The sequence below is a fragment of the Tamandua tetradactyla genome, chromosome 4 (assembly GCF_023851605.1).
Source record: "Tamandua tetradactyla isolate mTamTet1 chromosome 4, mTamTet1.pri, whole genome shotgun sequence".
Classification (NCBI taxonomy): domain Eukaryota; kingdom Metazoa; phylum Chordata; class Mammalia; order Pilosa; family Myrmecophagidae; genus Tamandua; species Tamandua tetradactyla.
In genome coordinates this window covers 102,544,167-102,556,702 of record NC_135330.1, presented here as the reverse complement: position 1 = coordinate 102,556,702, position 12,536 = coordinate 102,544,167, and the positions used below count along the sequence as shown (strand labels likewise).

Genomic DNA, 12,536 nt, shown 5'->3' with positions numbered 1-12,536 from the left:
AGGCAAATGCCAAGTACAGAACTCAGCTCTGTTTGAAGGTCAAAAAAGGTGTCCACACCCTGCTCAGATTCCATGGTAGGTACATGTGGACACAGCACAGGATGACTCATCCTTCCTTAATCAGCAAAATAATAAATGTAGAAAAGTCTCATTAGCTTAAAGGTAATTCCACTCCTCTTAACACCAAGACTTGATCCCTAAGATAAACAAACCCAATAAACCAAAGTGATCTGCAATCCTGTCCAAAGGACAAGTAAACTGTCCTGCGATCAGTCTGCAAATACAAGTCACATCTTGGGAAGAGAGTTCTAATTTCATTTCCTGATCATTATTCTTGAATACCAGGTCTGCTTAATCAGTCATTGTTATTTCTACACAATCCAAAGCTGTCATCTCAACTCCCGATCTTTATAGTCACGTCTATATTTTTAAAAGCTTTTTGAAGATAACCAATTCCATTTTTCCAATCACAGCCTAACACCGCACTCCATCCTTTAAGTTAAAGGACCTAGCTAGCAAAATAATTGCAATACTGCAGGTTCCCAATATTTACTTATTTCTCCATCTTCTACCTCTTCACGAATATTTGGATACTAATTACACGTTTAAGAAAAGTCTCACCATATGCTCCTCAGGAAAATAACATATATGGCTATTTAAAAAATCTCTATTCAAGCAGAAGATCCGTTGTAAGCAAAGAATATGTGTGTATGCACAAAAAACTCTGCTGAGTCTTGGGAGTACACAGACTACTGCTACTGTAGGCAAGTATTCTCCCTGGGAGGTGAGAATCCTTTCTGTCATAACAGGGGGTACAGGCATCAGTGGAGTAAGATGCACTGATTTCATGTCAATGTAGCAATAACAACTGCACAGAACTCCAAGCTCCAAATGCTGATACAGACAAACACATACGGCTACAAAAATTAAAGTATAAGAACTTTGATAAAAGCAGTATTTCAGGTTTACCTGCAGTAGATTTAAGGGCCTGAGATTTGAAGTATTTTTTAAACCAAATGGAACACCTGTTAAATAAAACTTACAATTATAACAGAGAACTAAAACTTTATTACACATAGAAATAATTTATACTTTGGTATAAACACATCTTAAATATTCATGCATAACTACTTACTTTCTATACTTAAAAAATACCTTCAAAACAAAAAGTTTTTCTAAAATATTTAACAATACTAAGATCTTATGCAGACTTGGAGCACCAGCTACACCTTTTGTCCTATATGTTGGCTTCTGGGACTTCTTTATCGCACTGAAGTCAATGGCTAGACAGAGTAAAGTGACAAACATTGACATTATCTCTGCTGCACCTCAGCAGATATAATGCACCAAATGAATGCACCTCAGGTGCTGGCTTTGACTCAACACTCCTCAGAGCTGAACATGATACGGTAATAAATCTCTGAGAATTGGTGGGAACTGCTATTTTTACTTTTATAAAGTACAGATGCTAACATTAGTAATACTAAGAAACTTTGAATTTTATGTGTAAGGAACAAAACTGATAGCCAGGCAATGATATCCTAGTAATCCTAAATTTATTTCTAACAATGTGTAAACACAATATGGAACACATCTTAAACTAGTGGTTGGGTAACTTTTTCCATAAAGGCCAGAACATAAATTATTTTAGCTTTCTTTGGGTCACATGTGATTTTTGTTGCATAGTCTTCTTTTTTTTTTTTTAAATAATCCTTTAAAAAACATGAAAAACATTCTTTGCTTAGACTGCAGGCATAGTTTGCTGAACTTAGTCTCAAGTATGTATTATACTTACTCATTTAAAAAAAGTATAATTTGAGCACCAAGTAAAAATAGATCTAGTCCTCTAATCAGATAATTTTAAGAAGAAAAGGAAAAGAGGTGAGTAAGGTGCACATGACAGTTTCAAAGCCTTGTATAACAGACTGAAAAAGTATAATCAGATGAAAACACTAGTATTACTTTCAGACAAAATTCTCATTAAAAGACTTCTCTTGGGTAGGCCACGGTGGCTCAGCAGGCAGAATTCTCGCCTGCCATGCTGGAGACCCAGGTTTGATTCCTGGTGCCTATCCACATACAAAAAAAAAACTTCTCTTGAAAGATACATGACACCTGTATGATGCTTTATTGCTTACCAAAGGCACTTTCATATCACGTATCTCATAAGTCCAAACCCAAGTTAGATATTCTTATTCCGATTTTTGAGGATGAAGCTCAAATTTAAGGGGGGGGAAAATGAAATGATTTCTCCAAAGCCCTACAGTTAGCAACTGAAGCCACAATATGTAACTGGTGGAGTTAGCTTCTGGATTCAAGATCTGATTTCCTTTCTTGGGTCCTACCACTAGGGGGCACATTTATATCCATTAGAGTAAGACTACCAGAAGTAGGAAACAACAGCAATACATTATTAACATGTTTAATGTTATATTCTTTTATTTCTTTCTCTTCTGATATATTTTTCTTAATATGTCAACTTTGTTAAATTTTTCCTCAGTAGGAGGAATCTGATTGTTCCCTGACTTACGTTTGTTTAAAGAGCACTAAAAAGAACACAAGTTGTTAGAACTGTTACTCAGTATATGTAATTCTTATTGATTACTTCTATTAACTACAATAAAGCTAACAATGATGCAGAGGATAACAAATATTTTTGAGTGCTTACCATGTACCCAACACAGTTTTAGTACCTCAAAAGTATGTACTCACTTAATTCTTATTATGCTCATTTTACTCATGAAGAAAATGAGGCAAAAAAGGTAATTTACCCAAGTTTGGTCAGCTAATGAGCTGCATTACAGTGAATTCAAACTCAGGCAGAATCTAGGCTTTTAACTGACATACAATGCAGCCTATTATGCACAATGTCCTTTTTCAAGATACATTTTACCTGGAATATGACTATACTGACAACAATAAGGCTATGAGTTAACTTCAGTACGTGTGAAAGGAAAAGATACAATTTTCAGATTTACTTCTTCACCGAAGTTGATAACTAGATGTGAAAGCCAAATATCAGTACTTAAAAGGCTCTCAAAATTAAATACCTGAGAACTAATCCTTCATGAGATGAAATGACATTAAACATCTTTTTCATTATACTCTTAAAATGACACATTAGCATGCATGTAAGTTTTTTTAGGTTATTACTCCAGACGTTCTGACCTGCTTGAGAAGGTGCCTGCATTGCACCTGGCAGTGTACTTGGGAGCAGACCTCCTGAGGGAAGAAGTCCACTCAGATTAATTCCTGCAGGAGTTATGGCACCAGGGGTACAGCCCAGCATGGGGTTTGAACCACTCATCAAAGCCTGGGCTCCACTGCAGAAGAATAAAAACAAGGAATTAAACTTGTACTGTGAAAGCAATAATCAGGCACATCATAATTTCCCAGATTAAAAACAAACAAACTACCAATCACAATTAGCTATTCTTTCTCTAAGTTAAATATCAGTTCCATTTTTATGCTAGAAAACGACAGCACGGTTGGCTAAAATTGAGTTCTATGTATTTATCAAAGTTTAATACATTATTTGGAAGAGTAAACTCTAATCAAGGAATCAGAATATAGTAACAAGGAGGATCAACTAAATCTAAGCTGCTGTAGATGTGAAGTATCTTAGTGCAGCTAACAGATGAATTACCTGAAATTTAAAGCATTCATGTTGAAGCAGTTATCCATAACTAAACTATTCAGTTGGAGTAAGATACAATGTTCTTAATTTCATAAGAATTTATTTAAACTGGTAAGAACATGTCTAAAAAAAAAAAAAAAAACAAGAAAAAAATAATACATCAAGGCAAACGTACCAAACAGAGCCCACTACATTGATGAAGTTAAGTCCAGCAGAGTTTGCCGTGCCCTGGGTGGCTGTGGTTCCTGCAGGTGTGGATGTCGCCATGGTGGAAAGAGGAATGGTCGTTACAGGCACTGCCTGGCTCAGAGACCTTTGCTGCTGAGCAAACTGAGTTAACAGAGTGGGCTGAGGGGTGAAGCCTGAATCGTGGGGAGTAGGGGTGGCAGAAGGGGCACTAGGAGTTGAGCTCTGAGCGTCAGGAGGGTGTGGGGTCGATGAAGGGGTTGGTGTAGGAGTAGATGGCTTAGGAGTTCCAGATCCTGCTCATTGAGAAAAATAAAAATTGCTAGTTTGTTATAAATGGCCAGTCCTTTTTAAAATAAGGTTAATGGAATCTTACTTAGCACTGACAATTTGTTCCAGTTTTTTTTTTAAAGCAGTAAACTGCAAGTGTTAATTTCTACACATGATACATGAGTGTTGTTACACTCAATTACAATTAAGGATGCAGTATATCACCTAAAAATCCCATCAGAGATGCTATTACATTAACAGTAAAAATATACATTTGTATTCTACACAATACCCATTTAAAAGTTAGTTTTCTACATGCTGCCTTTGGCCTAAAAGTTTAAAGAAATTTGAATCAACTTTTTTTATTTATGTTTTCACTAATTTAGGACTTCATTTGAAAATATTGCTTATTTTCTGTAACAGTCTCAGATAAACTCTGAATATATTTAAAAAATCACGTTTAACAATGGCACCTAAATATACATGTTTAATTCCTAACACATCAAGTTTATCCTAACAAATGAATTTACAAAAAAACTGTAATAAAGCAAGTATTTGATAGATAATACTGCATCTTTAACAGTAACTGTGTACTTCGGTTTAAATGTAGAATGTATAGAAAATTTGTCGTGAATGAAGTATGCACAGTTTATCAATTTTTAAAAAAACAAAAACAAAAAAACAAAAACCAAAAAAGTAAAACCAAAAGCTCTTGAGGTGTTTTCTTTTTTAGCTTTCATGTCCTGCAGAAAGAAAGGAAAGAAATGTGAATGTCCAGAAGCTGTCACTCAACCCTTACTTAAAGTAACAACTGTGTGCAGTAGAATAACATAATCCATACCCACAACATAAGAAGTGTGAATAAGACGTTCAGAAAATTTATAAAAGCTTTTCTTTGTGCAAAACAAGAAGGCAGAAAAATTACACCTTTTGAGCTATCAGGATGAAGATGTTCATATCTAATGCAAGACCACTCACTCTATCACTGTGCTGTGTACTAAAACTTTCAGCACATTAGCTATCTATAAAAAACTAAAAAACGGGAATCCTTTTTCTTTTACAAATTAGTATCTAAAATATCTCAGATATTTACTAATTTGAAGAAAGTCTACCAAACTAATGTGAGAACTCATATAACTCTCCTTGATGTTAAAAAAAAAGTATTCAGCAGTAAAAATTACATTTAATATCTTCAGAAATAATGCTTTATGATCATCACATTTTAGTAACTGACAACCATTTATACAAAAGTGTAGGAGTGTTTCTGAAAAATCAACTTTTAGTTTATTGTACCACCACCTCAGACCTAATTGGCTTGTTACATGTACAAAGATAGGACTGCCGTGACAACTCATGACATTTTTTTTTCCACATCAGCTGCAAAATTTACTTTAACTGTAAAATGATCCTAGGATACACTGGAATATTTTGGACTTCTATTGCCACATTTAATGACCAGATTATATTTTAAGGAGATGTGCAGGTTGCAAGACTATAAGAAAGGTATACACAGAGTGCACACATAGATACAGAAGAACAAATACAATTACATTAAACACATGATACATACAATCAACAAGAGACCTGCCTGAAGCTTCTCACAACTTATACATTTTGGGTACACAGTACACTTAGATTTCACTATCACACTGGTGAAAAAAGCTGCTTAAGAAACATTAATGCAAAAGCTTATGAAGATTTAATGAAGAACTTAAGTTGTGACTCACTTTGTGATGAGCTGGCAGGTGATAGGGCAGCTGGAGAAAGCATGCCGACTTGACTGAGATCCACAGATGACTTCCGAGAAAGACTTGGGGGCTTAGAAGTAGGAGGAGGAGTTGGAGATTTAAGAAAGCTGCTTGCCTGTTGTGGAGTAAAATAGTTACCTAAGGGAGGAATATACAAGTTAGTTCCTGGATTTGTAATTCAAAATTTGGCAAACTGTGTAAATCAAAATATGAGTACAGTTGTAAAACAAATTATAATCATATGGTATTTTATAATCTAGAACACAGGAAATAATGGAATATAATACCTGAGGAACTACTTCCTGAGCTTGAGGGAAGTTTGATTGGTGGTGGTCGATGTTTTACTCCCTTCCCCAATACCGAAGACTGAACTGACACATTCTCAGGCTGCTAAAAAAAGTGACATTAAAAATACTAATTAAAATAAAAAATTAAGACTGTTTTGACTCCCAGATGAAAATGCACAATTTAAAAATCTTAGTGGTTATAGAATGAATACTATAGATATTACAGAGAAACATAATTCCACATAATGACACCCATGAAATAAATTACAATTATTATTAAAATAAATATACTGTACATAAAAGATGATTGTTTGAGCAATAGGGGAGGGGAAAAGTTTGAGGCAGAAGGGCAGAAAGGTTAAGATGAAGGTAAACTTCCACCCTGCTACACCCATTCTAAAAAAATATTAACTGTCCAAATCATATTATTAGCACAGAGGCATTCATTACACTTTTCTCTCTTTGTATTCATTTGAAAATTTCCACTTTAAAAAGTTAAGTACTAAAAATAAAAGTTAAAAGTAAAAGTGAAACTCAACAATGCCCTCCCCCAAATAAAACTTAACATTTCTCAGATTCCTTGAGAAACAGGTACAACAAAGCAACAGTGATCAAACATACTTCAGTTTCTTTCCCTGGAGAAAGCTGATTCAGACTGGCTGAGCCACTGGAGCTGTGTGACATCTTGACTGCACATTTGGCTTCGTTCTGGACCAACTCCTGATACTGACTGACTACCCTGAACGTTAGGGGAAAAACAGGAAAGGATTAGCTAACTGTTTTAACATTAATTTATTACTTATGAAATGAATACACTGTGATTTAAAAACAAAAAATTACTACAGAAATTAATCAAATTTGTCTGTGTTGAATATTCTTCAATGACAAGCTAGTACTTAAAACATCTTTTGTTAATTAGCAATCTAAAAGATGCACTTTTTGTTCCTACTACAAAAATTGCCAGGATTATTTAATAAGTAGAAAAAAATTATTAACTCACTTTCACCAAGATTCTAATTAAAGTACTACCTAGAAAACATCTTAGCTACTGTGGTTATGTGCAAGTTTTCTCATTTAAAAAAACTATATTTTAATCATTATTCTTTTGTTCCTAATTCTATGAAAATATATTCCAAATATTGAAAAAATGAAATTAAGTCCCCCAAAATCTTACCCCATTATAATAACCCAACCTAATAGTTTCATGTATTATATCCATTCAACACTTTTCTAAACACTGCATTTTACAGTTTGAGAGGACTTCAGAGACTTTCTAATCCAATACTCTCCTCTTTTACAACTGTGGTCCATAAATATTATTAATGGCATAAGTAGAAGTAAGGTTTTCTACCAAATGAATTTCCTGGCCCATAAGGCTGAAGTTTTTCACACCCATTCAGACCAAAAACTCAAGATGCAAATATTTTTTACCTCTCAGCATCAGTCTTTGATCCAATAATGAACCTAAAATATTTAAAACAACAAAAGCATTAGGTAAGAGCTGTCCTGAAGGAGCCCTGGGATTACTTTCGTAGGTTTTCATATTTTAGTGACAGTAAAGTAACCTTAAAATTGATTTTAAATATACCAAGATATCATGAAAAAATTTTTAAAATACATTTGAACTTATGCAACAATCAGTTTTCCATGCAGTATGAAAGGATCGTGTGAATAATTTGGTTGGTTTGTTAAATTAAAGGGAGAATTATTTTGGCACAAAACTTAAACATCAAAACAAAATACAGCTTAAAAATTACCAAATACTACACACCCTCTCCCAAGTGTTTGTCATACAGCAGAATTATAGCCTTGGGCCTTTCTCTCACTTTAACTCTGATTTAAAAAAATAATTGTTAATATGTACATAGCAGGACCTTAGAACATCTTTTAGACAAGATACACAGTTTACTGTTGTGCTGGTTTGAAATGATGTATTTACCCTAGAAAAGCCATGTTTTAATCAAAATCCCATTTCATAAAGGTAAAATAATCCCTATTCAATACCGTATGTTTGACACTGTAATCAGATCATCTCCCTGGGGGTGTGATTTAATCAAGAGTGGTTGTTAAGTTGGATTAAGTGACATGTCTCCACCCATTGGGGTGGGTCTTGATTAGTTTCTGAAGTTCTACAAAAGAGGAAACATTTTGTAGAATGAGACAGATTCAGAGAGGGAAGAGTAGGATGACATAGCCACAAAAAGCAGAGTCCACCAGTCAACGACCTTTGGAGATGAAGAAGGAAAATGCCTCCCGGGGAGCTTCATGAAACAGGAAGCCAGGAGAAGCTAGCAGGTGATGCTGTGTTCGCCATGTGCCTTTCCAGATGACAGGAACTCTGAACTTCACTGGCCCTCTTGAATCAAGGTATCTTTCCCTGGATGCCTGTGATTGGACATTTCTATAGACTTGTTTTAACTGGGACATTTTCTTGGCCTTAGAACTGTAAACTAGCAACTTATTAAATTCTCCTTTTTAAAAGCCATTCTGTTTCTGGAATACTGCATTCCAGCAGCTAGCAAACTAGAACTGTCAATTCAAATAAAATGTCTTTAACAAGTCATTTAAGAGTTTGGCATTTATATGATTACTTAAAAGATTAAAATAGTGAGTTTTTTTATTGCTTAATTACCAATTTGAATGGTCATCTGTGGAGAAGCTGAAATATAAAATGTGAAAGAAAAAAAAACTTGGTTAGCTCAAACTTCAACTTCAAAGTTATTAAATCAAGTAATTTATGAATACAGAGGCTGGGAAGGTAATAACACATGCAATATTATTTTAGCAGTGTTTAAATTATCTTGCTGTCGAACAAATCTAGTCCCTCCCACCAAGTTTTACCAACACTGGTGAGATTATTTTTAAAAAACACCTTTCTATTATAGTTCAAATTAGCTTTTTTCACAAAGGCTTTATAAACAATTTCATTTTAATTGGTCCCCATCTTTTAATGGTGAGCTGTTTTTTCTCTTAAAAATAGCATCAACTTGATCTAAAAAACAAACAAAACTAACAATAAGAAAACAAAAAACTGGTAACCTGTACTATATACAGATAGAATATACAAAAAATCATTAGGATTATTTTAAATAATTCTTGAACATGTTAACTATGATTTATTTTTACTGAGGTCCACTGTCAAAGTTAATTGGAATATTTAACAAACAAATGAATCCCCAGAGGGAAATTTTAATTTACTGATCAGCAGAACATCAGTATTCAAAAATAAAGGTCAGATGCCTACACTGAACAGAACTTACTGGGACGCAGATGCCTGGCTGTCACTTTCTTCCTCTTTTCTGCATGGCTGTATTTTACCATAGTACAGAGGGTCACCAAGTGATTGCATGATGGTCAGCTTTGTTTTCTGATACTGATTACCAGTTTCACTTTCAAATACATAATCATCTTTCACATCCTGAAAAAGAACATCTAAACTAAACCATATCCTTCAGTAAATAAATGATAAGAGTTAACAAAAATTAGAAAGTAAATGGTACGCTAATGACAGGAAAGTCACAGGACCGTAGACAGCATTGGCACTTAAGCTATGCATAAAGTGCAGGACTTCTCTGTAGATGGTACTTTGGGAATGAGAGCTTCAGTGGAATAATCAGTTAATCAAGCTTGTGAGAAATACAGCATACCTGACAGTGTTAAATCATATCAGAAGGGTAAAACTTTCTACAGCAGTTCTGCTTCTATTTGTCATGACTTTCTTTTTTTTTGCTATTGCACACACCAAACACATCTGTTATCATTTAGTCCCGAGGGTTCACCTAATTTAATATATTGTGTCTACTTCTCCCTTTAAGAAATTACTGAAATTAGAGAAACTTACAGAATATTTTTGTTATGACAGAGACCCTTAAGAAGAATTTACTAATCACTAATTTGAAACAAAAAACAAATCAGAGCTACCAATGTGCAACCAAAACAAATAAAAATGCTGTTCGGAATTAAATTAGCTTTTACAATGGAAACCATTTATATTTTTAAAAAACATGAAAACAGCTGCTCCTTCTTGTAATTCATTAAACCCCTAGGTTTGTCTTCTAAACAAAACAAACCCAAACAACAAAAGGTCCCAAACTAAAGGCAACTATGGTCAATAAGTTCAACATGAATAAAAACGGAGATTGGCAACAAATCCTTACATGGGCGGGCCAGACTGTTGGTTGTGAGTCATCAGATTTGATAGACTTTTCCACTTTAGCATATTTCTCCACCTAAACAATCAAACCCACAAACAACAGAGGTAATGGGCATTCTGAGCAAAGAGAAGAATATAATTCAAAACACAATATACCAGTTATCACAAGAATCCTAGTAATACCAAATACTTATACTTAAGTAGTTTAAAAATTTCCTAATACATTCAGTTAAAACAACTCTCTTTAAAAAATAAAACAAAATTACAACCTCTTTTGCCATTAAATGTCCATATAATAAACATGGACATTTTCCTGGAAACTGCCCGTTTTTATGGATACTTTCCTGGAGACTGCTTGTTTTTATTTCTAAAGTTGACACATTTGCCTTTGAGTCTTTCCTGGAGGAGAATGGGCACGTCAAAGGAAAATTAAGACCAGGATCTTTGCCCACAGCTTTTAATGGAACAGGAGCTGCCATATAACACAACTTGTATAGTGCTCAAAATGGAGAGCATGTGAGAATGTCGATCCCAAGGCAGCAAGTTTGGGTGGGACCAGAGATGCTGCAATGCTGGCATGTTCCCAGGCAATGCCAGTGTTGGGGGTAGAGACTGGGGAGTACACTGAGGTTTGGAAAGCACTGTTTTTATTTTTCCCATTCTTTTCTTACATTAAACATTTATTCACAGGTCTTGTTCCTTAAGAAGCACATAAACTACCAAAATATAATGTGACTTTTTTTTTCAGCTATACATACAGTGTACTTCTGATACTAACAGCTTTGCATTTTACATCACTTTTTAAATCACAGATAATAAAGAGAGTAAGTACATGTGCTAGTGAGATGGATGCAAAGAAGAAGAGCAAAAACCTGTTAAGAGTAACTAACCAAAAGTAAAGAGTTGAGTAAATAATAAAAAGGAACATGGAAAAGAAACAGAAAATAAAAGAAATATGTGACCTTTCATCAAATATCCCTCTCCTATCTTTGATCATTTCTAGCATGCGTTACTCTCAAGCAGCTGAGGGTCTACCATGGCTCCTAAACTTGGTCACTGCCCAATTATTACTAATTTTTAAATATAACCACTGCAATGAAAGAAGCATTAAGAAACTAAGATAAAAAAATGTAAAAAGAAAAACAAGAGACATTTAATGTGTATTACACATTACACAGAATGTTTTCCCAAATTTCATAGTTGTTTGCTTATCATTCTTGCTCTAAACAGCACAGTAAATATTAAGGGGTTAGGTTTATTATACAACCTAATGTAAAAGACAAATACACAGCTTCTAAAAATGAGCCACTGATTTAAAAAAACAAACACTTTTTTTTTTAAAGAAGGCTATTTTTCTCAAAAGTATTAAGTACCATTAGTTAAATTTGGGAACATTTTAAAAAAAAAGAAGAAATTCATGAGTTGACTTACATCCACTTCAGAAGGGATAGCCAAGTTACAGGGACTCTGTTTCCACATATCTACACACTGAAAAGTTTAAAAACAGCATAAACATACAGAAAATTCAAAACAAGGAAAGGCAGAAAAAAAAAGCTTTACTTAAAATTATAAACTTACATTTCCTGCTTTAGAAATTTTGAGGTCATAATGCTGACCTGCTTTTCTTTCTTTCCTTTTTTGTAGGAAATCGAGTAATCTTAGCTGAGGAGGAGGTGGACAATGAGAGAGATCCTGCTGTCGATTCAGAGAGGACCTAGAATATCTCTTGAAACACCTGAAATATTAAAAGAGATTTGAATTAAACAAATATATTAAAAGAAACATAATATATTTGGGTTTAAACTAGTAAGTACTGAATGTTTAATTAAATCACAAATATTTATAAAACACTGCCACATGTTAAGCAATGACCTAAGGCACTGACAACATAAAAATGAGCAAGACAGAGTCCTGCTACTGTGGAGCTGCTATTCCAGGGTGGAGACAGATGTTCACAAGTAAACAGGAAAGGTAATTTCAGATTGAAATTAAGTATTATGAGAAGAAAACAGGGTAGTGTGGTGAGTGACAGAGAGACAACAGTAGGGAAGGGAAGGGCTGAAGAGAGGACAGGAGCTGAGACTCAGATAGTAAAGAAAATCAGGGACAGAGTATGGGAAGCAGAGAGAATTTATAAAGGTTCACATCAAAAGATGTGGACAGAGATACATGGAGAATTTCTAGGACTGCTGATGAAACCTCTGCAGTCTTATTTCCAATGCTGTGATGTACCTATTTCTCAGCATATACTCTTT

At 34.3% G+C, this 12,536-nt stretch overlaps 1 protein-coding gene across 12 annotated transcripts in view; it reads right to left on the bottom strand.

Annotated features, from left to right (window-relative positions):
* Positions 1–12,536, bottom strand: part of SUPT20H (SPT20 homolog, SAGA complex component) — a 46,930-nt gene that overhangs the window by 8,328 nt on the left and 26,066 nt on the right. For 7 of the 12 annotated variants that reach the window (XM_077158068.1, XM_077158065.1, XM_077158070.1 and 4 more), the window contains 12 exons: positions 11,860–12,016; positions 11,713–11,769; positions 10,286–10,357; positions 9,389–9,546; positions 8,761–8,787; positions 7,560–7,592; positions 6,750–6,867; positions 6,129–6,231; positions 5,821–5,979; positions 3,813–4,119; positions 3,169–3,323; positions 970–1,025 (listed from right to left, as the gene is read on the bottom strand). In XM_077158068.1, the coding sequence (XP_077014183.1) occupies positions 970–1,025; positions 3,169–3,323; positions 3,813–4,119; positions 5,821–5,979; positions 6,129–6,231; positions 6,750–6,867; positions 7,560–7,592; positions 8,761–8,787; positions 9,389–9,546; positions 10,286–10,357; positions 11,713–11,769; positions 11,860–12,016 (1,402 nt within the window). The remainder of the gene's footprint in view (positions 1–969; positions 1,026–3,168; positions 3,324–3,812; positions 4,120–5,820; positions 5,980–6,128; positions 6,232–6,749; positions 6,868–7,559; positions 7,593–8,760; positions 8,788–9,388; positions 9,547–10,285; positions 10,358–11,712; positions 11,770–11,859; positions 12,017–12,536) is intronic. The other 5 variants (XM_077158073.1, XM_077158075.1, XM_077158074.1 and 2 more) reach the window with 2 other exon arrangements.